This window comes from Boleophthalmus pectinirostris, unplaced genomic scaffold, assembly GCF_026225935.1.
Source record: "Boleophthalmus pectinirostris isolate CB_2022bp ecotype Guang Dong unplaced genomic scaffold, ASM2622593v1 HiC_scaffold_13, whole genome shotgun sequence".
NCBI classification, from domain to species: Eukaryota; Metazoa; Chordata; class Actinopteri; order Gobiiformes; family Gobiidae; genus Boleophthalmus; species Boleophthalmus pectinirostris.
Window position 1 is genome coordinate 20,747,932 of NW_026571036.1, and position 26,367 is coordinate 20,774,298.

Sequence of the window (26,367 nt, forward strand, 5' to 3'; positions counted from 1 at the left end):
TAATTTAAGTTAAAACAGGTAAAAGTTTCAGTTAAAAGCTAAATTAAAAAGATATGTTTTTAAGTTTACTTTTAAAAATATGAACACTCGCAGCGGACCTCAGATCCTCAGGCAGACTGTTCCACAGACGGGGGCCGTAAAAGCTAAAAGATGCCTCACCGTGAGTTTTAGTTTGAACTCTTGGGACAGCTAAAAGGAGACTACCTGAGGACCTGAGAGTCCGAGAGGGCTCATATGATAAAAGCAGATCAGATAAATAAATAGGACTAAGACCATTAAGAGCTTTATAAACCAATAAAAGAACATTTCTATCACCTCGGGAACGTATTTAGATAAATTATTTTAGTCCTCCGTCTACAATGTGATCCAGTTTACCTTTGGAGATGCCTTGTACCCTTGTAACCACCAGGCGGCGCTGTGCTCTCCCAGGCGCCGGTCTTCTCTCCTCTCTGTGTCCGTCATGGCCGCCTCCTGCTCGGCTTCAGCTCCCATCACTGGGCGGGACCACGGTGGGGCGGACAGCCAGGCTTTGGGCACTTCCGCCGGGTTTCGGGTTTCCATCGAGTCGGCATTTAAATTGAGCTGGTGCGCATCAGCTGCTGCTACATAGGTTAGAACAGAATAATAGCTCAAATATATGACTTAAACATATTAGAAGAAGAGGAAAGATACTATAATAATTATAGAAGAAGCGTGCAGGTTTGGTTCATTGGAGGAGCTTTTCAACAATAACGGAGCCTGCCTTGTTACTGACAGCAGCCTTGTGCATCATTTTTGGGATTCCTGCGCGCTTTTTGGAGGATATTGAGTCGGTAACGTGATGCTGGGCGTGCACAGTTTGACAATTATTATTCATTTGCTTTGTGATTTCTGCTAAGATCTTATAGATTTTGCTACACCTTGAATGATAGTCTGTGTTTTGTGGCCTGGACAATGGAGGACTGATGGACTGCATGTGTTGCATTTAAATGAAGTAGCCAAACATCCTGTTTTATTAGTATTGACATAATATAAAATACTATACTACACAATACTATTCATTCACGTTTAATAGTTGCCTTAGCCTATAGTTGTGTTATAGTGCAAATTGGCTTACTCGGCACCTGCACAAAGCAAGCAGTATTTCTAAGAAGAAAGTTGAATTAAGAAAACTGTAGCCATGTTCAGCTGGCTTGGCACAGATGACAGGAGGAAGAAGGAGCCAGAGGTTTTCCAGACTGTCAGTGATGGACTCAAGAAACTCTACAAAACCAAGCTTCTGCCACTGGAGGAGAGCTACAAGTTTCACGAATTCCACTCTCCGGCACTGGAAGATGCTGACTTTGACAACAAGCCCATGGTCCTCCTGGTGGGACAATACTCTACAGGCAAAACCAGCTTCATACGGTGAGCACACATTTGCATTAGACCCAAATGAGATGCCAGAAAGATAGAAGACAGAAGGAGAGATCAGGAGACACACCCAAAGTCTGTTTCAAAGTTGAAATTGCATGTGTGAGAGATGACTTCATCATGATACAAAATTGGCCAAAAAACTGCAAATAAAACCAGTATGGATAAACACGCCCCAAGCCACAGCTGTTTAATCAAATCCACAAGGAGAGTTTATTATCACACACTAGCCAGTGAACTTCTGTGATTCACTTACTCATAGATGAGTAAATATTTGTAATGAATAATTTTATCTCATCACTGTAAACACCCATTTATGTACTATTTAAATACCCATCTTAATAGACACTTTTAAAGCAATATAATGAGCAACAATCATTATAGTCATAAGATTGATGTGAAAAAATTTTGACTATCTGAGGAGCATTCTCTTTTATTATCATGGGAAACACATATAACTTACCTTTATATATGCATCTAGTTTTTGTATATTTTAGTTTTAAAATACGAGCCCTACTTTGGTACAGGTTTAAGAGTATAGCAAGAGCATGCAGGATTACTTATTATGGTTCATTAATCATTACAAACCAATGTACTCATTTACAACTAAAATGTTCTCAGAGCTTTGGACCCACAACACAACAAAAAGTAGCAATTTCTTAGATTTTCCTGTCATTGCCAAATATCACTCTTCCTTTGAGCATCTTCTCGTCTATTTCACAGTAACTCATCAGTGACAGACACATTAGCATCTGGGTGCTGAGCCTCTTTGAAACTGTAGGCCAGCTGCTAACAGCCATCCACTCCCATATCTCTGTTGGAAATTAGAAGGATAGGCCAGTAAAAGCTAAAGAGGATGAGTGACTTCCTGCTAATACCAGACAGCACACACACCAGCTATCTTCTCCATTTCTAAGTTTAAATTTTAATCCTTATAATAATTGTTGTTATTTTTGAATGTCTGGCTGGTTGTAGTCAGCAGCCTGAGCTTGCATTGTAACAGGAGGCTGCAGAATGTACAAAGTGCTGAGTAACTGTGTGTCAGAGGAGGGAAGGAGTGGCTAAGCTTGCCTAGCAGAAGTTAACTACCTGGTCTATGATCTGAGCTAAATCAACATTGAAAGGCTAGTCTGTGAAAATAGCTCTGTCTGATGAGTTCAGGGCTGAGAAGGATAAAGTGATAATCTCTCATTGATTTCTAATTGACCATATCTTCTTTGGGTCACTTACCATGTATTGATTCTTCCTGTGAAATGCTCTTCAGTGAAACAACGTGCATTACCATGTTATGACAAGCTATTTTTAACAATTTAAAAATGTAACTATCGAGTAATACTGATTTACATAAGGCATATGAATATTATTGTTTATAATCTCTAACCTAGACAGAGTGATCAGGGCTTAAAGGGCCTATATTGCACAAAATTGACTCTTTGACCTTTGTGAGCTTTAACCCAGAATGTTGTTAAATACATTTTTACATACAACAGGAATTATGTTTTGTTTCATTCATATATGCTTGGGTAATCCCGGTTTATTAGTTTGTTTACATCTCCAAAGCTTAAAATGTTCTGCTGCACCATGTGATGTCATGAAGCAGTAGTTTACAAGTTACAAGCTACCTTTTATCTTCAGTTTAGTAGAAATGGGCAATGCCAGGGCTGAAATTATCCAAATGATTCTAGTGTAGTGTATGGATTTTAAAAACACAGGTGGAGCATTTCCTGTATGACATCACAAGGTGGAACAGGGCGTTTTCTGTCTGAGAGAAGAGCACAGCCTAAATATGCAGGGTTTATGTGATAAATGTGTGTGAATGAAACAAAACAAACTCCAGGTATGTTTTTGATGAAGAAACAACATTATAACATCGATCAGAAAATAGCTTAATATGGGCCCTTTAAGTTTACAAAGTACTACGATCAATTCTGTTTAACTTTTTACAGAACAAAAATACAGTAGCAGATGATTTAAGTCCATAACAGTAGACAAGTCCCTTAAGTGTTTCCCAACATAATTGCTATTGCCTTTATTGTGGTCTGTGGTTTTGAAAACTTACGCTGCTTCCCTAGAGAACTATTTATTAACTTAACATTTATTTTGGCCCAAAAACTACTTCCCTTTGCTTACGCCATATAATCCATACATTCCATACATTGTAAACTGTGTATTCTTTATACAAAGTCCTTGTTAGAACAGACTAACAACAAACTATAGCTGTTCCTGGGGCCCTGTGATGTAATAAGGATTTGAAGTGTATAGATTTTGATGCATGGCTTTACCCTATAGGAGCTGTCATGTCTTGGACTATTTTGCCTATGATAAAAAACATACATAAGATTTATTGCTTATATAGGCAATGGACCAACTCCCTTCTAGAATGTGTGTATGTATGCAAGTAGTGATGGCTCTACCAGGCACTGCACTCTCTCAGGAAAGTGTGTGCTCAAGGGTTGGGGCAGGAGATCTTTTTAGGGAATCGTGCTTACATCTGTTTGCTGTTAAAATGTATACACACATTCCTCTGTAACGCTAACAAGATTTACAGCTCCTTTAGTCTCTGCCTAAGCCTTCTTTATGGTGTGTGCCACAAAGTTAGCATGGCGAAAGTGCACACAAACACACCAATCTTCATTTGCTAACAGTAAAAATGCGCGTGAATTACAGCTGTGGGTTCAACCTCTCACACCCAACATGAGGTCAGAATCAGCTGTAGTGTCGTCCAATCACAGTTACAAATGGGGTCAAAAGTTTTACAAGGAGTTTTATCTTCACAGCTTTTATTGTTTTAACCAAAGTTACTGGACTTGTGTAATTAATCCTGATAATTAGAGTAGTCTCCTGTCATAGTTATGTCATGTTATATTATCATTGTGAAACCGAAGCAGCAGATGGTTTGCCTATGCTGTGATTAACTGATAACTCATACCATCTGATATGCTGGCTGCTGAGATAAGAAAAGGGTTTGTTCGAGCAGGTTTTTGGCAAAATATTCTGCAATTTAATTCTTCATTTTCAGGTTATCTTTAGAAAAGCAAAATTTGTTTTATTAGCTTATATGCTACAGTTGAAATATTACAATTTATGGTGCACTATAACTTTTCTGATGGGATGTCCACTCCTTTCTCATCTTCATATAGGATATTATTGCTTTGCCTGGAATGTTTCACAGTATGACATTTAATTGATCTGTCTTGCACGTTGTTGCTCAAAAATACCTCGAAAAACTTGCATTCATACTGTGAGTGGAGTCACCTCTCCACAGATCTGACCTGTAGCTTGGTACAGGTAACATCAACAGTTTCTCTCCATGGAGACAGGTAAGTTAATATTTCAGGAAATTTAATAACATCTCCAAGGAGACAAGAATGTGGCAAACCCTCCACCATAACGGTTATTTCATAGTTCACCTTTAATACAAAATATACAATTTGTGGTGCAATGTTTTGTCAACCCATAGTCTTAATTATCTAGACTAGCTAAAACTAAAATTGGAAATGTCTACAATAGTTTAATAACCTTCTTATATATACATTAGGTGGAAGTACAAGCAGGTGGACCATTTTGTCAACAGAACCATAAGCATTTAGTTGCATACCTAAATATTATTATTATTGTCCTTTGCTGGGAAATCTCATGTTTTGCTTAATGCTACATGTCCTTATCACCCCTACAGCTACCTGTTGGAGCAAGATTTTCCCGGAATGCGAATCGGCCCTGAACCCACCACAGACTCTTTTATCGCTGTGATGCACGGCGACACAGAGGGCGTCATCCCCGGCAACGCTTTAGTGGTTGACCCCAAGAAGCCCTTCAGGAAACTCAACGCATTCGGAAATGCATTCCTTAACAGGTGAATAAAGTACACTACAGTACACACATAAGTATAATCTACAAAAACAGAGTGTACAAAAATATTTTACAACTAGTTAATATTCAATAAAATTCACTTTTTGAGGAAATTGAAGGTTTGTGTCATCATGTATCTAATCCACATTCTCTATTATTGACTTAAACCATTATAATTGTTTAATATAATGGCATTTTTGGTGACTAAACATCACCAATATTGTCATAAATCTTTCTGTAAATATTCAGGTGAATCCCTATATAGTTTAAGCATGTAAGCCTAGCTGTACCCATTGTCTTTAGTAAATAAAGAAGTAGGTTTGGACACTCATATATTCATGCTGTTATACTGAATAATAAATGGAATTACTTAAGAAACATAGAAGAGCCGACATTTGCACCTATATTGTTTTTTTTTAATTCACCATGAGAAAAATAGAATAGAATATGGTCAAACTCTACATATTTTCATAGTTCACCAGTCTACCTATCAGTTGAAAAACATTGGAATGAGGACACCTTGTATGGTAGAATTACAGCCAAGCAAGTCATATTTCATAAGGGTTTTTTTTTTTTTTTTTGTCTTGTCAAAGTATGCACACAAAGATAAAACGTCTAAGAGGAGTTCAAGCTAGAATCGGCAACACCACTCTACATTCCTGTCTGATTGAATTTCCCTCTACTCCCTGCTCTGGTCAAACTTAATGGTCCCATTTGTATTGAAAGAATAGAGGAAAAAAGAGAACTACTGCTTGGTGCATGCACAGTCATCCTTTAGGGACATGTATTTCTTTCTTTTACAGCCTTGTCATGTTTGCTGACTTTACATGTGAGGACAACCACTAACCTGTCAGTATTTAGACAGCTGTAAAGGGCAAAGCACATGGGGGCAAGTACTGAGAAGGGATAGAAAGTGAAGAGAAAGCTTGTTGTTGGAGCATTTTACACTTCTGCAGGGTGTCTCTCTGAAGTAAGTTTGCACGATATTGTAAAAAACTGCAGTATGGCTGTTAAGAAATGCAATATCGATATTATTGGGACATTTTAATTTACTTTTTGACACAATATGGAAAATCATTTAAACAGCCCAATATCAACAATTCCACACAAAAATGTATTTTCTGTCAGATGGTATTATTGCAATATTTTTCCAGGGTCAGTGCAAATTCTAACGCTAACTGCTGTGCTTTTTTTTTTTTTTGTATAACCACACAGGTAGTTCTGGCAACAGTTAATCACTGGTCTGTATCCTTACACTGTGAGCCACAGCACAGCAACGGGTAAACAAATGAACTACTGTTAGGAGAGACTAGCTTCAACTAAAACAGAAATAACAAATGCTTTGAACATCCATGGACAGCCAAAATGCCCTGTGGGAGGTGATCTGTCATCCCACTACAAAAGACCAACTGCTACGCTAAATCTTTTATTCCTTCTGCCATAAAACTTTAAATGGAAAATAAATTTGCTAATGGGTCCCCTTGATGAACTGAGGTTTGAATGTATGGTGTGTGTTGTATGTACATGTTTTTTTGACGACCAGATATCTGCAAATTGAATTGCCCTTTGGGATAAAGAAAGTTATTGATTGATTGAAAAGGTTGTTAGATTTAAAAGTGATTTTCAGTTGGTGGGACCATGTTACAAGTGGATTAAACAACTTGGAGCAGTGGGTTGCTCTGTTTTAACTGCTCCTCGTTTAGTCCTTACTCTCCTTAGAAATATAATGTTCTATCTGATGGTTTTGTACAAATTATGCTATTCATATATACTAGTCCATGTATATTTTCTGTGTTATTATCAAGATTTTGTGAAGTTTGGTATTTTATTAGGTTCATATAGCCTACTACCCAGAATGCAGATAGAACCTTATAATGAGGGCACAGCATATTTAATTGCGATATAGATAATTGTTTCAGTCACTTTTGCAATATCAATACTTTGATACTCTCTTCTCTTTTTATGCAGATTTGTTTGTGCACAGCTGCCCAATCCTGTTCTGGAAAGCATCAGCGTTATTGACACTCCAGGAATTCTGTCGGGAGAGAAACAGAGAATCAGTCGAGGTAACACATACACCATATAATACACACAAGCCACTGTCTATGTCTCTTTCAGTCACGGGACGGTCCCACTGCAGTCTGAACCACTCTGTCAGCATTTCCTTTGCATTTGCCCTCATGTGTTTATTTTAGGTTGGAACTTTCAAGCGGACTATGCTTCATTCATTTCAAAGAGCAGGAAGTAGAGACAGATACTAGGCCCACAACCCCATGGGCCACGATACTGTATGGTGTCAACAAATAATGCAGTCTTTTTAGATTCAACATTTTCTCTACCAGTGTGCCAATGTGCAATCTAGAGACTTGTACACAGTCACATAAAGTACCATAACATCAACTTGCTCAAAAGTTCGATCACTTGGGACAAAGTCTGGGGTTTTCAACAATTCAGCATAGTTATTTATAGCATTTTCTTTTGTAAATTTGCAAGGGAACCCATAAAATTTAGGTACTGACTGTATGCAGTAAGAACTAAACTAAAGGTAACATGTACATAAATTAGGTTAGACTTAGATTTAGTTTGATCCACAAGGGCAGTTACCGTATTTGGACACAGTGCCTCACACTTCACAATAAATATAATAATAACAAAGAACAGGAACAACTATAAATAGAAATAAGTAACGAATATAGCAAGGGTTAAATAAGGCGTAAATATTGAATATGCACAAGAAAAGAAAAATATAGAATTATAGTAAATATATCTCTCGGTTATATACAAGAAGTTGTAAGGAGAAACAGTGCAACAATTAAATATTGATTGACATAGGTTTATCTATTACATAAGGGTGAGTTGTTGTACATCTAATTTCAGTTTTTACATTTACAAAGATAGCACAATTACACAAAAGGGCAGCTCCTCTAGGTAGCATACTATAATTTGCATAAACCAAAAATATTGTGTACAAAACTACGCGCAAATCTGTAGTTCAGACCTCTATGTTCCTAAATGTATGTGATTCTTTTGTAGTGGTTCAGCAGTTCATATTACTGTGTACTGGTTATTTGAACTCTCTAAAAGATAAATTGCTAATCTAATCACAATTCAAATAGCCAGAACAATCACAATTGGATTATTTCTTAAAGACGCTCCACCCTAGTACAAAGTTCGCAAAGGTCCTTCTTGCTTTACTTTGGTTTGTCTCATAGCCAGCATTCCCACTGAGATCTTTGTATTGCCATAACAACTGCTTACAGTCTACACGACGCTGGGATGTTTAAATGACTGCTATTACTTACTTTCCTTTGTTTTTCCCTTGTACCACTGCCCTTTTCACACAACATTTTTCATTGGGTTGTTTTCATGTCTGCAACTTCATGCCTGGAAAAGTCATTGACCACTTTATTTGTAGCGTTAAAGCAGTCAGTGGTTTGAGGTTCGTATTTTTTAGGGACTATACAAGGATTTTGCAAACTGAGCACCTACCAAGTACCACCCAGACTGTGGCGCAAACAATTCTTATTCAAATATTCATAGTCTTGTAGACCATGAGAAAGAAAAGTAGACCACAGTATGGTCCATAAGTGTAAAATACATCTTTAATGCCATACAGTGGAACATTCCAGGCAAAGCAATAATATTTTCATGGAGACCTTGAAATCTGGGAAGCACTGGTATAGCTGTATATTTCATTCACATGTACCCAACTACTAGTCTTCACCCTATTTGTTATAATTGTAAGTCATGTTGTCAAATCAAACATGTTTTGTTTTAATGTAGAAACAAAATATTGCCATTGTTTTTTGGGGGATTTTTTTTTTTGGAAATGTTATTGCTTTGTCTGGATTGTTCATGACACCAAACCAGACCAGGTTACAGATCAGATCTTTGGAGAGGCAACCCCACTTACAATCAAAATGGTTTCGAGTTATTTTGTGCTATAAAACCACTTGTAATTTAATAAATGTAAGATGCTGTTTAATGCCATACTGTGGAACATTTTGAAGCAGAGTAATGAGGTCTACATAGAAATAAGCAGGTGACAGACCCCCAACCAAAGAGTTACATAATGCACCTTTAAGTATATGCCCAGACTAAAAACAGCATTTACTTCCTTTAAACAAAAATAAAAAAGACAAAACTGATCCAAATGTGTTATACAACAAGTAACTACACAAAAACAGGATATCGGCTGAAGCAACAGAACATTTCTCAGTATCATGCCTCAGTATCTGATACTATTATTGAATCGGTACATCCCTAGTCTTTTTGGCAATTATACTGGTAAGTGTTAATTTTCATGTCATTATTTAACAGTTTTTGAACAACAAACTAACATACCCATGATCAAGTCTATTTTTTTTCATTTGACATTTTGTTATATAATTTGTGTTCACATTTTCAGATGAAGAATTTTCATGCTATAGCTATCTGCATAGATGTCCATATGGAGGTATTCAATGATTCTGCAAAAGCGCATAGCGAAAAAACTTGGATATCTTGAAGAATTTGTGGAAAACTTGGCTTCTTCTTCACCAGATCACATGTCACATGATTTGGGAATACACAACGCTCCTTACATAAATATTGCATAGTTTAGTCCTATTTCCTGCATTAAAATAGTACTGACAGATGGACTGGTTTGCACATTCTCTTGGGAGGGAATAGTGTTTTAGCTTTAGCGTCTTAGCGGTGACCCTGCCCAGACATGTGACCAAGAGTGGCCTCTGTGAAGAAAGATCCACTTAAATTCATGTTGTCAAGGTATCTCCCAATTGTAACAGTGTACGCTTTGCCCTTTTTGTAACCTTCTTGTATTTTTGTACATTATTAAACACGTGTAATGCTCCCATGCAGTGAAGCAGTGTTGTGGTGGTAATTGTATTATGACCAAATGGTACAATCAGTCCATTTGCACTACATTAACTTAACACTAACATTAAACTGCTCTTGTGGCCTAATGCACTGATCAATACTCTACCATTTAGCTGAAAACATCTTGTATTATTTTCTTCTTTCAAGTGTTTGTATCAAGAACGTGTGAGTAAAAAAAAAAAAAAAGTTTAATTGACATTTATCCAGAATTAAACAGATCAACTAAAATCAATATTTTTTTTCTACAATCTCTACAATTTGATTCAGGATTGTGAAAAATCCTGTTAACAAAAGCCAACAATGATTCTGTCAGGGTAGGGCAAAATGGGGGAAAAAAATGAATCATCGATCTCTAGTTTCAATTAAATTTCATTTTGTCTTTAAAAACAAAAATTACACTGATTAAAAGTATGTAAACACAAAAAATAAACAAATGTCTCCAAATCACAAGATTTCTGGATGAACTGCCCAGCCCTGTTGTAATGTATTGAAAAAATTGAACTAAAATACACAGATAATTTATAATAAGCTTGTACACTGCGTCTTAATTTGTCCATTGTCCATTGTTCCTGTCTCATATCTTTTGGAATCTTCAGGTTGGACCAAGCGTTGTCCTTGAGCTACAGGGATAGTCTGTGCAATGAGATCAAATTACAAATCACCACATTATCCTGTTATGCACCCAATAACCCATGTTCTAATATCTGGTCTATTCATTTCAACGTGGACATCTTTATCAGCTAAACCAAAGTATTTCTACACTGTGTAATATTTTCTTAACCAAAAAGGTGTCAACTAAATCTGCTAATGTGCTTTTCTTTGCTAAATATTTCATAAAGTGTTTTGCGTTAACAGTGTGTAAGCAGATATACTTTTCTCTCAACATGTTGTAATATGGGCGTCGCCATGGTGACCTGGTGTCCTTGCTCTTGGGAAAATTGCAACAGAGTAGAAAGTAAAAAGCTTTGGTTTGTTTTTTGCGAAAGAAACAACTGACCTATGAGTTTTGTGCTTTTCTTAACCCCAAATCTTGCAATATTTCACATGTTAAGAATTATAATATTTTGTTTTCTTGTTGTTTGCAGGATATGACTTTGCTGCGGTGTTGGAGTGGTTTGCAGAGAGAGTGGACAGGATCATTTTGCTGTTTGACGCTCACAAGCTGGATATTTCTGATGAGTTTTCCGAGGTGATAAGGGCCTTGAAGAACCATGAGGATAAAATAAGGTGACCTATAGCAAAACAGCTTAATTTTATGTTTAATTTATCCCTGAATTTTAACTTAATGCTTTTGTTTTGTTAGAGTTGTGCTGAACAAGGCTGACCAGATTGAAACACAACAGCTCATGAGAGTGTATGGAGCCCTGATGTGGTCTCTGGGGAAGATCGTCAACACTCCGGAAGTAAGATCACTACTTCACTTGGCTCTAATTTAAAAAAAAAACAAATATTGAATGGTATTTTGACAGGTTTATAATAATTGTTTAACCAATTAATACCAGAAAAAATATCTGTAAATGAACTGAGACTTTTTCACTTAAAGATGCACTATGTAACTTTGCTGTTGGAGTGCACCACCTGCTTGTTTCCATGGACATGTTATTGCTTAATGCTATACTGTGGAACAATCTAGGCAAAGTAATAACATCTCCATGGAGACAAGCAGGCAGCAAGCACTCAGACATTAATATTCTGAATATAATCCATTTTTGTTTGTGTAGATGTTCTGTTTAGGCAGTGTAACTACATAGACTTGTATTGACTTTTATAGTGGTCTGATTTTGCTTTGTGTTGGACAGGTGATCCGTGTCTACATTGGCTCTTTCTGGTCCCACCCCCTCCTCATACCTGATAACAGAAAGCTGTTTGAGGCCGAGGAACAGGACCTCTTCAAGGACATTCAGTCTTTACCTAGAAATGCAGCACTCAGAAAACTCAATGATCTAATCAAGAGGGCAAGACTAGCCAAGGCAAGTGCTAAATCATAATGCAGTTCTGTGAAGTTCGAAAATGATTACGTTTCAGGATTTACTATGAAGCAATTTTGGGAACTTAATAAAGAACCTCCTAGTCCCTCTTAAAAAGAAAAGATTATAATTTAGTGAAAAAAAGTATTAAAATGTTAGGGCAGCTACATTTTCAGATGTAATTTACAAAAGAAATCTACACTTAACATCCCCCATTGTCCTTCAGATCAGTGCAGTAAAATTGCTTTGTATTATTTATTCAAATGAGAAGCAGTATGAACTATGACTAAACCTTAATTCTGTAAATATGATACAAAATTACAATATATATCCACCAAGTTTTCCTATCCATGGCTTTCAAGGTGATAAAAAAAAATACTACTGTTGCCATAGCAATTTTGTATGATGAAAAGTACTCAAAATGGCATCTATAAACAGGAAGCTATGCACCTAACATAAAATACCAGCTCTCTACCTCTTGTATATGCTGTAGGTACTTTATCTGTATTATTGGTAGCCATAGTTAATGTTTGACCAGTGGATTTGTAACAATGACACAATCTGGCTGACAGTTTTTCATGCATTCACCTCCCTGGAAACACAAGTGCCGTTATTTAATTATTATCAATATTCCGACCTCCAAAGGTGTTGATTTCCTATTTATTCCCACTCATCTCTTATTCCCTCCACGCCCAGTCCAGCTGCTAACCTTGACAGAAAAAGCATGCCACTGTCAAATCACTAATAGATCCTGACATATGTGCTTGTTCTTCCTGGATGGAGGACTTCCTGGTTTGTATTTGTTGAGGAAATCAGGTGACAACCCGGAGGCTGTCGGTTCAAGGAGACACGAGGAGCAATTGAGGGACACAAGATAAACTTAACAAACAAGTGTGATGTGAATAGAATTTTCCTGTGTGGCAGCTGAGGGGTGTGTGATTCAAAACTGAGATAAGACCTGGGATAAGACCAAACTGTGGAAGTGCTTATTTTATAACATTCCTATGATAATATAATATTCCTAGTATTCCTAGTATGATAATATAATATTCCTAGTGAAGTTCATATCATTATCACTAGGAGTTGTTTTGTTTTATTCACACGTTGAAGTAATCCTTTATATTACTCTATCTTTATATCCAAAGCTCAAAATGCTTTGTGCTCACAAGGTGGAACAAGGTTGAGTGCTTTTAATTTGAGAGAAGAACTCATTCTAGCTGCAGGGTTTGTGTGTTTAAACATGTGTGAATGAAACAAAACACAACTCCAGGTATGTTTGTGAGGAGTAAACAACATTATAATATAGATCAGAAAAGAACGTAATATGGGCCCTTTAGTACATGTGACCAATATATCAAAAACAAATAATTATTCAATAAATAATTATAAAATTACCGTTAGATTTCATATATATTTATATAATATGTACATTGCATAATCCTCTAACCATTGATGTTTTGGGTGGAACAGAACACAAATCCCCTAAGACACAACTCAGGATTAGGAGCAGATGAGACAAGAGTCTGACCTAATCCGTTATAAATTAGATACTTACTTTTTTCACAACTACTTTTATTATTTATTTTAGTTAAAGGCACACAAATTATCTAAAGTAATGCATCTTATATTGGTTACAGCTGGACTGCAAAATTTCTGTGAATGAATAAATTATTTTATTAACTGCAGGTCCATGCCTACATCATCAGCTCCTTGAAGAAAGAGATGCCTTCTGTATTTGGAAAGGAAAACAAAAAGAAAGAGCTGATCGCAAGCCTGGGAGACATCTACAAACGCATCGAGAGGGAGCACCAGATCTCACCTGGAGACTTCCCCAATCTCAAGAAGATGCAGGTATATTTACTTGTGTGATAATGGCAGTTCACGTTTCAACTGCAACAAAACTATTCATATTAGATCAACAAAACATGGGCAGAGTGGTATTAAAGTACTGCTACTCAGATATGAATAATGAAAAATTAAGACCAAGCTTTTTCAGTTCCAATACCAATTCCAATACTTTAAGTATCTGATTATCCACGAAATCAAGCAATAATGAGTGCAGAGGCTGAAAACAGCATTTATTTTCTTAAAACAAAAACACAATGAGAACAAAACTGATCCAAATTTGTTGTCAGCGGTTATTTAGCTCTCAACTAAATACTAAACTGAATTAAAACAGCTTTGTATAAATAAAATTTCAAACATTATGAGACTTTCTGGGACGATTACAACCAGTAAATACTGTAGTCTTATTACATCCATTTATCCATTTATGTCCAACCAGGATATCAGCTGAATTAATATTTGGACACCAATATCTAATCCAGCAAAGTAGCCTGAACACAGTATGTAAAGACTATGTTAAATTATACTTTAAATTTAAGGGTGTGGACTGCAGCATGCCCCTTCTGGGTATTTCAATATAAATCAATTAAATGTATTTCTAAAGTGCTTTTCATTTCTTCACACCCATCCACCTGTGGCTTTACATAGACAATATCATTCCTCATACTCACCCATAACTACCCAACTCCCTTTCAGCCAACTCACAGTCACATGTACACCCTCTCTCCCACCCTTTTAAGGAGAGGTGCTACTACAAAAACATATATGGATGCTCATGATCGTTTTTTCAAGTAATAATTTGACATTTTTCTTGTTCAGGACCAACTTCAAGCTCAGGACCTGACCAAGTTCCAGCCGTTGAAGCCTAAACTCTTGGAGGCAGTGGACGACATGCTGGCCAATGACATCGCCAGCCTCATGGTTCTGGTCCGCCAAGAGGAGACGCAGAAACCCAACCCAGTGGTCAAGGGCGGGGCTTTCGATGGGACTTTGGATGGTCCGTTTGGTCATGGGTACGGAGAGGGAGCGGGTGAAGGCATCGATGAAGCTGAGTGGGTAGTGGCTCGTGACAAACCTGCCTACGATGAGATTTTCTACACCCTGTCCCCTGTGAACGGGAAGGTCACTGGAGCCAATGCCAAGAAGGAAATGGTGAAGTCCAAACTGCCTAATACAGTACTAGGAAAAATCTGGAAGCTTGCGGATATTGATAAAGACGGGATGTTGGATGACGAGGAGTTTGCTCTGGCTAATCATCTCATTAAAGTAAAATTAGAGGGACATGAACTGCCCCCGGACCTGCCTGCGCATTTGGTCCCCCCATCCAAAAGGAAAATCCAAGAATAGATTCTACACTACATTATAGAGTATTAGCTTCATAGGACTGTCAGTGACTAGCCTGGTTAACCAAACTCTACTCACAACAGTTTCAGACGTAATCGTGTTGGGCTAAGCACAAGAAATGGTGAAACTGTAAGATGACTTGACATGGAAATTTTCTGTTTAGCATTCATTCTGTATTAAAACACTATTCAGTTAAAATCTACTTAAGGTAGACCACATGTTTCCAACAGCAGAAATACCTTTAATTTTCAAAAAAAAAAAAAAATTTCTGATATATTAAGATTTATTTGTTAAAAAAATAAAACTTTCAGATAACTTGTCAGGCTAGATCAATACCATTAGAATTATATAAATATATGTAGCATAATAGTTTAAATCCTCAACAATTATTAACAAATTTTACTTTGAAAATGTATCATTCTTGTAGATGAAAATTGCATTCCATCTTCTTTTTTCCAGATTTACCCTGTGAGACACTCTTATTACGAAGAAGCCTGTAATTACTGTTAAATAATGTAAACAGTAGTGTAGCCGTGATAACAACCTCACAGGGTGCCTTTTAAATCTAGTTTATTTTACTATTTCACCTCATGTTGAACTTAAAGAAATAGAGTTAAAGGCATAATAGATTTTATTAGGAGATACTTACAAGTAAATAAAAATTGGACTGAATTTAACTACTGAAAGGACAATGTGAACAATAACTACAGCATTATGATTCAAACATCTGTAAAATTATCAACTCATAAAAAACTGTGTACAATAATGTATGTATTAATGTAACTTTACTGACAACATTTTCAAAGATATGGCCTTGTGAATCAATGTATGAGAAAGACTGTTTCTGTAGCCAGTGCAAGAAATAAAACATCTCATTAATATGCTTTAAGAATGACTGTGATTATTGTCTTAATTGTGATAACATTTTAATGAGCAGTGTTTGTATTGCACATTTAAAAGTTTGGATGTTGTCATGTCATATTGTACTCTGTGGTTCTCAACTGGTCTGAGGGATTTTCAATATGTTACTTATTTACTATGCCTTATTTCTATATAACGTTTACAACATTTGACTTAATGTAAAACAAAGAAAGTATGTTAAAATAACCTTATGTTTCTGGCACACTTTAACTAACTGATCCTTTGAGAATCACTATTCCATCATATGTATGGTATTTATGTTACAAAAGTTAATGTGTTTGATTGGGTCACACTACATGATGTCTCTTGCCTTGAGTTAAATGTATAAATATGTAAACATGTAATAAATGTTGTATCCATAAGCCAGTATATGTCTGTATGTATTTCACATTAAGGTCTCAGCTTAACTGGATATCCACATAGTACATTAAAGGTCTTATATTACACAAAATTGACTTGAGCTTTTACATTCTCAAAAACTTACCTGGAGTTGTTTCATTCACACATGTTATTAGTCTGCTTATTAGCTCAAAATGCTCTTACTTACATCTAATGTCAGGTAGCATATTTAAGTGGTAGCCTATGCAGGGTTTGGGTGTTAAATAAAACTTGTGTGAATGAAACAACACACAACTCCAGGTATGTTTGTGGTGAGGAAATAATATTAAAATACAGATCAGAAAATAGTGTAATATGGGCCCTTTAAAGGTGCAGTCTGTAACTTTTCTGACTGAATTCATCGCCTGCTAGTCTCCTTATTGTTTTGCCTGGATATTTCCACAGTACAAAATTAGACTTATCTATCTTACATTTTATCAATCACATGTGTTTTTACTTTGAAAAAGGTCTTACTGTCAGTGTGCTCACCTCTCCACAGATCTGACCTGTAACATGGCCATATAGCATCACCTCCTGCTTGTTGTCATGAAGATAGGTAAGTTTTATGTCACACTGTGGAATATTCCAGACAAAGCAATGACATCTCCATGGAGTGTGCTGGATCCTCCACTAGAAAAGTTACAAGTGCACCGTTAAATTCTACTAGGAAATCACTTTTTCCCACCAAATGTTTGTGTATCCTGAGATCACGTACATATGGGTGCATTTAACAATGGCCACACACAGAGACTGGTAAACTGGAAAACAGTAAGATTTCTTTTTTTCTTTCTTTCTTTCTTTCTTTCTTTTTCAAAGATGTAACACTTCTGTCGGATCTGTCGGAATACCACAAAATCTAATAAAAGTTCATTTATTCTGCTTCAGTTGTGGATGGTCATTTATTTGAACTAAAATACCAGCATTAGAATACGTGGCAACACTTTACCAAAAATAAGTATAACATGCTAGAACTGCATTCTCTTAATTATTAAGAGTGGAATGGTTAAAGGTGCACTGTGCAACTTTTCTGGTGGAGGTTCCACTACCTACTTGTCTCCATGGAGAAGTTATTGCTTTGCCTGGAATGTTCCATAACAATGAAAATATCCATCTAGCATTTATTCATCATGGGTGTTTCTATTGCTCAAAAATACATTAATTATTTAATTAATCATTGCATGTATATAGCACTTTTCAAGACACCCAAAGTGCTTTACAGTGCATTATTCGTTCACTCCACATTCAGTGGTGGTAAGATACTATTGCTATTACTATTACATAACATGTAATTAAAATGTTTATTCATTACTTAATTTATTTTTCCTCTTCTTATCCCTGTTAGTGCAGATAGAGGAAAAGAAGGAATTTAACAGTAGCAGTGCCCTGAACACTGAAATATATGTTTTTGATCACTTTTTATCAGCTGGTAGGATGGTAAGTTATCAGCTCCTTGCAGCTTGGGTGTGGTTAAGATAACATGAAGTCACATGTAACAAGCGATCACTATCATAATGCTAACTTGCCCTTAAAAGTTTTTTTTTTTTACAATTTATATGATTCTTGTTTGATATGAATGTTATTTATGCATTTTTCAACAGATCTGAACACATTTATGCCATTTTATCAGTGACTGATTCCATTACACGAAATAGCAAAATCATGACATGTTTGAAATCTATTGCTTGGCTCATCCGCTTGTACATACTCCACATTATTGCATTATCAGGAGGTTTCTACACATGTACACGACTCGGTGTGTATGTGTGTGTGTGTGTGTGTGTGTGTGTGTGTGTGCGTGTGTGTGTGCATGTGTGCATGTGTGCATGTGTGCAGATCTCATCCTCTTAGACTATAAGTAGCTGTAGTAGTAGTAGTCTAGTAGTAATAGTAGTAGACACATGTACATGACACCTCTGTATTTGTGTGTGCACATGTATGTGTGTGTGACAGGATATGAGTGCAGGCCTCATCCCCTCAGACTATAACTAAAGCACATTTACAAACTAAAATCTCTCACAGGAAGTGGGGTTCATGTCTGCTGCTTCCTCTGTGTCCCACCCTGAGCCCCGCTCGCACTTTCACACACAGATCATTAGGGGCTATGTGAGGATCATAATATTTTGGACATATTATACAGACATGTCAGTTTTACAGCTATATTATAGATAATTATTATTCTTCAGTGTACAGAGAATGTGGATTTTATGGTTAGGGTTAGGGCAATGTTAACCCTGAGCTTAGAAACAACAATTTAGGCATTTACAGAGCGTAATGACATAAAAGTGCACTGTGTAACTTTTTTCTGGTGGAGTCAGTCACCTGCTTGTCTCCATGAAGGTTATTAGTATTAGACTTGGAGACATGAAAGTGATGCCAGATTACAGGCCAGATGTGTGAAGAGGTGACCGTGTGGAGGAAAACATTAGTAATTGAACAAATGCAAGATTAATATGTTTAATGCCATTCTGGATAACATAATATCTCACATATTATGACATAATGAACATTTAAACATAGCCAACAAACTTAATCAATAACATCTTGGAAGTCAGATGAACCTAAAAACTGTATGGCTTAGACTAGGGGTTCCAAACTGTGGGCCATCTGGTACTGGGCCTCTCAAGAAAATAGTATATGTTTTTAAAAGGAGCTTTAGTTTTGTACATTTTTCCTTACGACCTCTTGTATACAGCTGATATTTCTATATTTTATTTTTACTTGTACATATACATTTATATAATTATACCTTCTTAGACAGTTTCTTGCTATTTTTGCTACTTATTAAGAATTTGTTATATCATTCATATTCTTTTTTCTTTGTTATTATAATATATTGTGATGTGCTGTGTCCAAATAATTTCCCTTGTGGATCAATGAAGTTTGTGTAAGTCTACTTCTTCTCCATCATATCTATGTGAAACTATACTGCTATGCTTAACCTGGTAAACAGCAGACAGGAGTATTCAGACCTTTTTTTGAAGGTATGGTTAAGAGTTGTATACAGATTGCTCTATTATTACTGGCCCTGCCTCCCTCTACCAGTCCCTGAAAAATGTTTATGCTTATTACCAGTCCAAAAGAGTTGGGTTTTCTGGCTTAGACCATGTTTCAAAATGGTCAGAGCACATTGACTGGTAAATGGTATTAGTAATATGAAACACCAATCCTCTAGTCTAGGTACTAAACAGTCTTTTTTTGTATATATTCCTATTCCATTTTTAATCTTAAATGGTAAGATAAGTGATATGTTTTTACTTATCTTTAATGTGACATTTTTGCTTACCCTTACTTCACCCAGAGACACTCAAAGTTAAGTAGAAAAACAAACTGTGGTACAAACAGGACAACTATTTTAAGTACAGTATTTAGGTATTTCCTGGAAGGTGAAATCTTAAGCATTAAGTCAAAGCAGTGGCACAAAACAAATCAGGAAAGAACAAAACCCACCCAAAATTATATCTGTTTGAATCCACTTTTGACATGATTTAACGCTAACCAAATAAAGAACTTTTTTTGTCCTATGTTATGTACTGGGCGTTTTTTGTCAGCTGTCCTTGTTATTTTAAATAGATGCGATAGATGGGTGTGTAGAGACGCACAAGGAAGCTATACATCACAATATGATACACATACACCCCAAAGCATCATGGGAACTGTAATCGTAGAAGACTGGGTGGACATTATGCAAGCAGGACTCACATTTTTCAAGTCACAAAATGTCAAAATAAATGAATGTATGTTGCACCATACGGCCAAAGCTCCTAGTTTGTGAATATTTTTCACTGGAATTGGCATTAAAACTTTTCTGATTCTGATGTAAGAGGATTTCTATAAAGGTAAATTTAAAATGTATTCTAATTCTAATCTAGTAGTACCCTAGTAGTAATTGTAGTCTGGTAGTAATAGTAATAGTAATAGTAGTAATAGTAGTAGTTGTTGTAGTAGTGGTTGAGGTAGTAGTTGTGGAGGTGGTAATTGTTGTAGTTGTAGTAGTGGTAGTAGTAGTATAGGAGTAGTAGTATTAGTAGCAGCAGCAACAGTAGCAGCAAAAGTAGTAGTAATCTGTCTTGTAGAAATAGTAGCAGCTGTAGCAATTCAAATAGTAATAGTAGTAATAGTCAAATAGTAACAATAGCTATTGCCATAAAGATGTAATACTGTAGAGATGTAATACTTCTGGTAAACTAGATAACACAGTAGCCTAAAGCCGAGGGCCCATGTCTGACTAACAACCTAAACCTTGGGCGTGCGGAGGGAGGAGCAGTCACAAGGTCGCACTTTACACCTAAATGTTAATTGGCCTTTGTCGCCGTGGTGACATGTGTGAGAGCAGGTCATGATCATCAGAGACAGTGACTCACATGTTATTGGCATTATCATAGATCTGTAAAGAGATACATCTGCATTTACATTAATGACAACTTTGAGTATTTATTGGGTGTGGTCTTTAGTCACTCAAATGTCTGAAGTAGGTGGGATAAGAGCTTATAGGCATTTTTTGGAAACTTGACAAAGGTAATCCTGTGGTTTTGTTAGAGATCATACTAAGACTATTCAGGAAAGGTATTTTTCCCTATTTGTATAATTTCTTTTTCAGGATAAATACTGTTCAAATGAGTATGAGTTTGGTATCTCTGACATCCACTGGGTATTTTGACAGTTGACAGTTGCTGCTTGTCTCCATGAAAATGTTGTTGCTTTGGAATGTTTCATAGCATAGACTGATCAGATAAGCAGGTTACAGCACTACCTTACACAACAATTCAGATCTGTGGAGAGTCACCCCTATTCACAGAAGGAATGAATGCATTTTTGAGCAATAGAAACACATGTAATGAATAAATGCTAGATGGATATGTTTAATGACATACCAGGAACATTCCATGCAAAGCAATAACATATCCATGGAGACAAGCAGGTAGTGGTACCCTACACGAGAAAAGTTGCGCAGTGCATCTTTAAAAACTTTTGTTCACTTTTTCACCAATTTCCTTTTGTGATGAAACCCACCTGCATGACAAAAATGCAGTATTCTTGTGTTTTAGATTTGTGGTTTTCATTTTCACAGAATTTTGGTATTTCGATCAAATCTTTCCAGGAATTCTACTCATATCTGACATCAAATTTATCATTCCTGTTTGCCTTAAAAAAAATTATGGGCAGAGCAGCAGCATAAGTAGTAGAGCTTGTTGGAGAGTGTTTTCTGATATGTTTGGATGGGAAGAAAACAAAACAGCAATCCATCAAACTGCTATGATAAGACTAACTTTATCATGCTATTGTGCATTGAAATTTCCACATATGATTTATAGCATGGTGACTGGTTTGACAAAATGTGACAACACCTACAAGTTTACTAAATATAATTTTAGTTCAGTGAGTCCATGTAAGAAAATAAGATAAAAGGGCTACAGATAACTTGTAATTGTGATGTACTATTTTTTATTTGTGAGAGTAGCGCAGTATCAAAATATCCGTCATTGTTACGTAAGAAGTGTCAGGCTGAGGGATTCCCTGATACAGAGGGTTATCTGGGAACATTATGTTTTAGGAAGAGTGGAGAGGGGCTGGTATTTCAACCCTGTCCAATGTTAGGACTGTCAGAATTCACTAGAATCCACCAATGTGTTTTAAACAGGACCACCCAGACCACCAGGAGCCATATTTCTAAGAATATGTCTAAAATGCAAAAACATGAGCAGGTCTGGAGTGTGTGTTTAAAAGAAACTGTCATCAGTTAAAACGACTTTTCCATATTTCAGACATGTTTAAATTTTAAAATAGTTCTAGTAATAGTAATAAATAAGTATATAAGTATAAAACAATTCAAGAAAGTAAACTATATTTTTGGTCAAAGTAAAATTTTCTTTAAGGTGCACTATGTAACTTGTTTCAACTTGTCAGTGTTATTGCGTTGCCATGCCGGCCTTATATCTCTAAAGAAAAGCTAAAAGTATTAAAATAAAAATATCTTTCTCCTTGAAATGTCTAAATTTGATTTACTCTGAATTAGAGGTAAGATCTTAAGACCGAGCCCAAGCCCGACCCGACCCGACCCGAATTTCGGGTCGGGTCGGGTCTAAAATGTCAATCATTACTTCGGGTCGGGTCGGGCTCGGGCTTCAAATAAATATATGTTTATAAAATGTATGCTAAAACGATGTGTGGATACTAAACTAAGGAATAGTTGTTATAAAATAAATAATATGGATAAAACAGAGAAGTAGTGTAATGTAATTGCTATTTAACTACTAAACAGGATCCGCAGAGCCAGAGCTCTGCGCACGTGAACGCCCCCTCTTAATTTAATAATCTTCCCCTCCGCAAGTCTGCATCTATTTTGACCTGGTATCCCCAATATGGAGGAGCAAGAAGTTAAACTAAAGGCAGGAGAACTGAAAAGACAAACACGCACCGGTAAGAGTGAGGTGTGGAAAAGCTTCAAATTGATTGCTGAAAATGCTACAGAAACTTGCGTTGGCTTCGCTGAATGTCGTCAATGTGGCGCTTTGCTTTCATACGAGAGCAAAAAGACTGGCACCTCGACGCTGAGCACTGCTCCTCCTCCCGAGTCCTCACAAATAAAATATGACATTTCGGGTTTGCTTCGGGCTCGGGCCTGCAAATCAAGTTAATTGGTCGGGCTCGGGCCGGGTCGGGTTTTAATACCCGCGGGCCGGGTCGGGTCGGGCTGGATTTTTTAGGCCCGATCTCACCTCTACTCTGAATCATCTGTATCCCATATTGCAGCAGAACAAACAATCCATTAATATACAATTAACATAAAACTATATCGTTAAATAGATGTGAAAGAAAGTTTAGGCTGGCCATACATATAAACTGTATTATAATGTTTTCTATGGTTTTGTGGAAAGTGTTTTAGACGTTAAAACCACTGGGTGATTCAAAAGATTATTCTGTACACCCACCTAGTGGTCAGAAGTAGTACTGCTGCATTAAGTTATATGCTTTGAAGGAGAATGGAGCAAGAAGGAAGAAGAAACAACTTTATTAAGGATATGAGACCATTTAAAATGAACTGTTAGGTCTATGTATTTTTTATGAAAGATGTGTGTACACTAAAAAGACCATGATTTGGAATGCAGAGGTAAATGAGAGATAACATTCAGGAAAGCCATTGAAAGAAAAACATTGATCTATTCAGAGCTATATTTACAACAACAATGACAACAATCTCTGACTTTTGTCTTTTCTGTTGTAATACTGATTCCCAGATTACTTCACAGTCATGATATTTTATTGTTGTGTTTGCTTCAACCCTTAAACCTGCATTTCAGTGAATACTGAATATATTATCATAATGGGTCTCTTGGCAAAGCTCAAATGCTTGGAGAGGGTAGAGGTGCTGAATAAATCATAATATGTTTCCATTTCAGAGCCCAGTTTCCATTTAAAACTTTTCACATCATCAAAACAACCCACTGCTCAATAGTGTATATTATCAGATTATTACCGAAAATATGTTTGTCATGTATCTATGAACAAGTACTGTAATGTGTTTGTGTAAATTATAATTAAGAGAGGCTATTAGACACTGAATAGAATTTTCTCATAATTTCACTTTAACCTTTGTGTTTAGAGCCTTTCTTCCTGTTTCCAAACCACAGTGTGTAACTAGATGTTCAGATGGAACTTGCAATTCTGCGCATTCAGCTATTTCTGAAGATTTCCTCCCACATTTTTACAGGCCACAGTAATAAAGGTGGTACAAGGTGGCAAAAGTAATAGTGTATATTATAGTACTATTTATTGTGGTGTTCACTCTATAACCCACATAAAACACACACAGCAAAGTAATTGTAAAGTAATTAGGGCTGCATCTGATGTTTTGTACATATATTTTTGAAATATTTGAATATATTATATAAATATACTAAAATGAAACAAGAATATTACCATATTTAAATTACTAAACAAATTAATAAATGACTACCCTATTACAACTTAAATGAGCCAAATAGTCTAAAATTAAATTAAAATTACAACAAAGGAAAACAAATAAATCTCATATCTCATTAAATAAATAAAATAAATGGTTTGTATTTCACTTTTAACTGAACTGTTGTATAATTACACACATAACTTTTATATAACTTATCTTTTGTGCAAAAGTGACACTTTTACCATCTGTCCAGGAACTACAGATTCAAAATTGCCTCTAATTCTGGTACATTTACAGATTTTTTTTTTTTTTTTTTTTTAAATAAACCTATTCGTTTTAAAAAAAATAAAAATAAAAAAACAAATCAATCCTACATTAAGACTGAAAATTTTATCTCTCAAATGTTGAGGCAACTAGACATGCCTGAAATATCTGTGTGTGAACTAAATCGTGATTAAGAAAACTGAAATTGCTATAATAATCTTGATATTTTTATCAAGATTATTATAGCAAAAAAAAAAAATAAAAATATATAAATATATATATAATATATATAATATATATATATATATATATATATATAATATATATATATATATATATATATATATATATATATATATATATATATATATATATATATAATATATATATATATATATATATATATATATATATAGTGTAAGATGCTGGCAGGGAAAGCATACATGGAGCGACATAACCAAGTGGCGGGCATAGTGTACAGAAACATCTGTGCAGAGTACGGGCTGGAAACCCCAGGATCAAGGTGGGAAACACCTCCAAAGGTTGTGGAGAATGACCAAGCCAAGATCCTGTGGGACTTCCAGATACAGACTGACAGAATGGTGATGTCGAACCAACCAGACATAGTGGTGGTGGATAAGAAACAGAGCAGAGCCGTGGTGGTGGACATCGCAATACCAAGCGATGGTAATATCAGGAAAAAGGAACACGAGAAGCTAGAGAAATACCAGGGGCTCAAGGAAGAGCTGGAGAGAGCCTGGAAAGTAAAGGCATCAGTGGTGCCTGTGGTGATCGGAGCACTCGGGGCTGTAACCCCCAAACTGGAAGAGTGGCTTCAACAGATACCGGGAAAAACAATGGACATCTCAGTCCAGAAAAGTGCAGTACTGGGAACAGCAAAGATACTGCGCAGAACTCTCAAGCTCCCAGGCCTCTGGTAGAGGACCCGAGCTGAATGAGGGTGAGAGAGACCTACCACCGTGGAAGGTGAGAAACACTTTTTTTTTTTTTATATATATATAGGCAAGGCAAGGCAAGGCAAGTTTATTTGTATAGCACAATTCGTACACAAAGTAATTCAAAGTGCTTTAAAGAATAAGAAATACATTAAAATCATAATAAAAACAAATCAAAACATAAATAATCATGAAGATTAAAATTAAAAAAGAGAGACATAAATTGGAGAGAAGAGTGCGGAATGAAAACCTTTCAGTTATATGCACAGTTAAACAGAAATGTTTTGAGCCTGGATTTAAACAGCGTCACAGAAGAGTCTGTCTCACATGTTCAGGAAGACTGTTCCAGGTTTTAGCTGCATGAACCTGAAACGCTGACTCCCCTTGTTTAGTCCTGACTCTGGGCACCAGCAGGAGGCCGGTCCCTGAGGTCCTCAGAGTGCGAGATGGTTCATATGACACTAACATGTCACAGATGTACTTTGGTGCTCGGCCATGGAGAGACTTGTACACAAGCAGAGCTGCTTTAAAGTCTATTCTCTGAGGCACAGGAAGCCAGTGCAGAGACCTGAGCACAGGACTTATGTGCTCGTATTTCCTAGTTCGAGTAAGGACCCGAGCTGCAGCGTTCTGAATGTTCTGCAGTTGTCTCACAGCTCGTTTGGAGAGA

The 26,367-nt window shown here is 36.3% G+C and overlaps 1 protein-coding gene across 1 annotated transcript; it reads left to right on the forward strand.

Annotated features, from left to right (window-relative positions):
- The first annotated feature begins 556 nt into the window (after window positions 1-556).
- ehd3 (EH-domain containing 3) lies at window positions 557-16,557 on the forward strand. Its single transcript, XM_020940789.2, has 8 exons — window positions 557-1,386; window positions 5,069-5,245; window positions 7,210-7,307; window positions 11,205-11,346; window positions 11,423-11,522; window positions 11,919-12,089; window positions 13,773-13,937; window positions 14,751-16,557. Exons 1-8 carry the CDS (start codon window positions 1,160-1,162, stop codon window positions 15,276-15,278), a joined length of 1,608 nt encoding a protein of 535 aa, XP_020796448.1. The 5' UTR covers window positions 557-1,159; the 3' UTR covers window positions 15,279-16,557.
- Window positions 16,558-26,367: the final 9,810 nt, after the last annotated feature.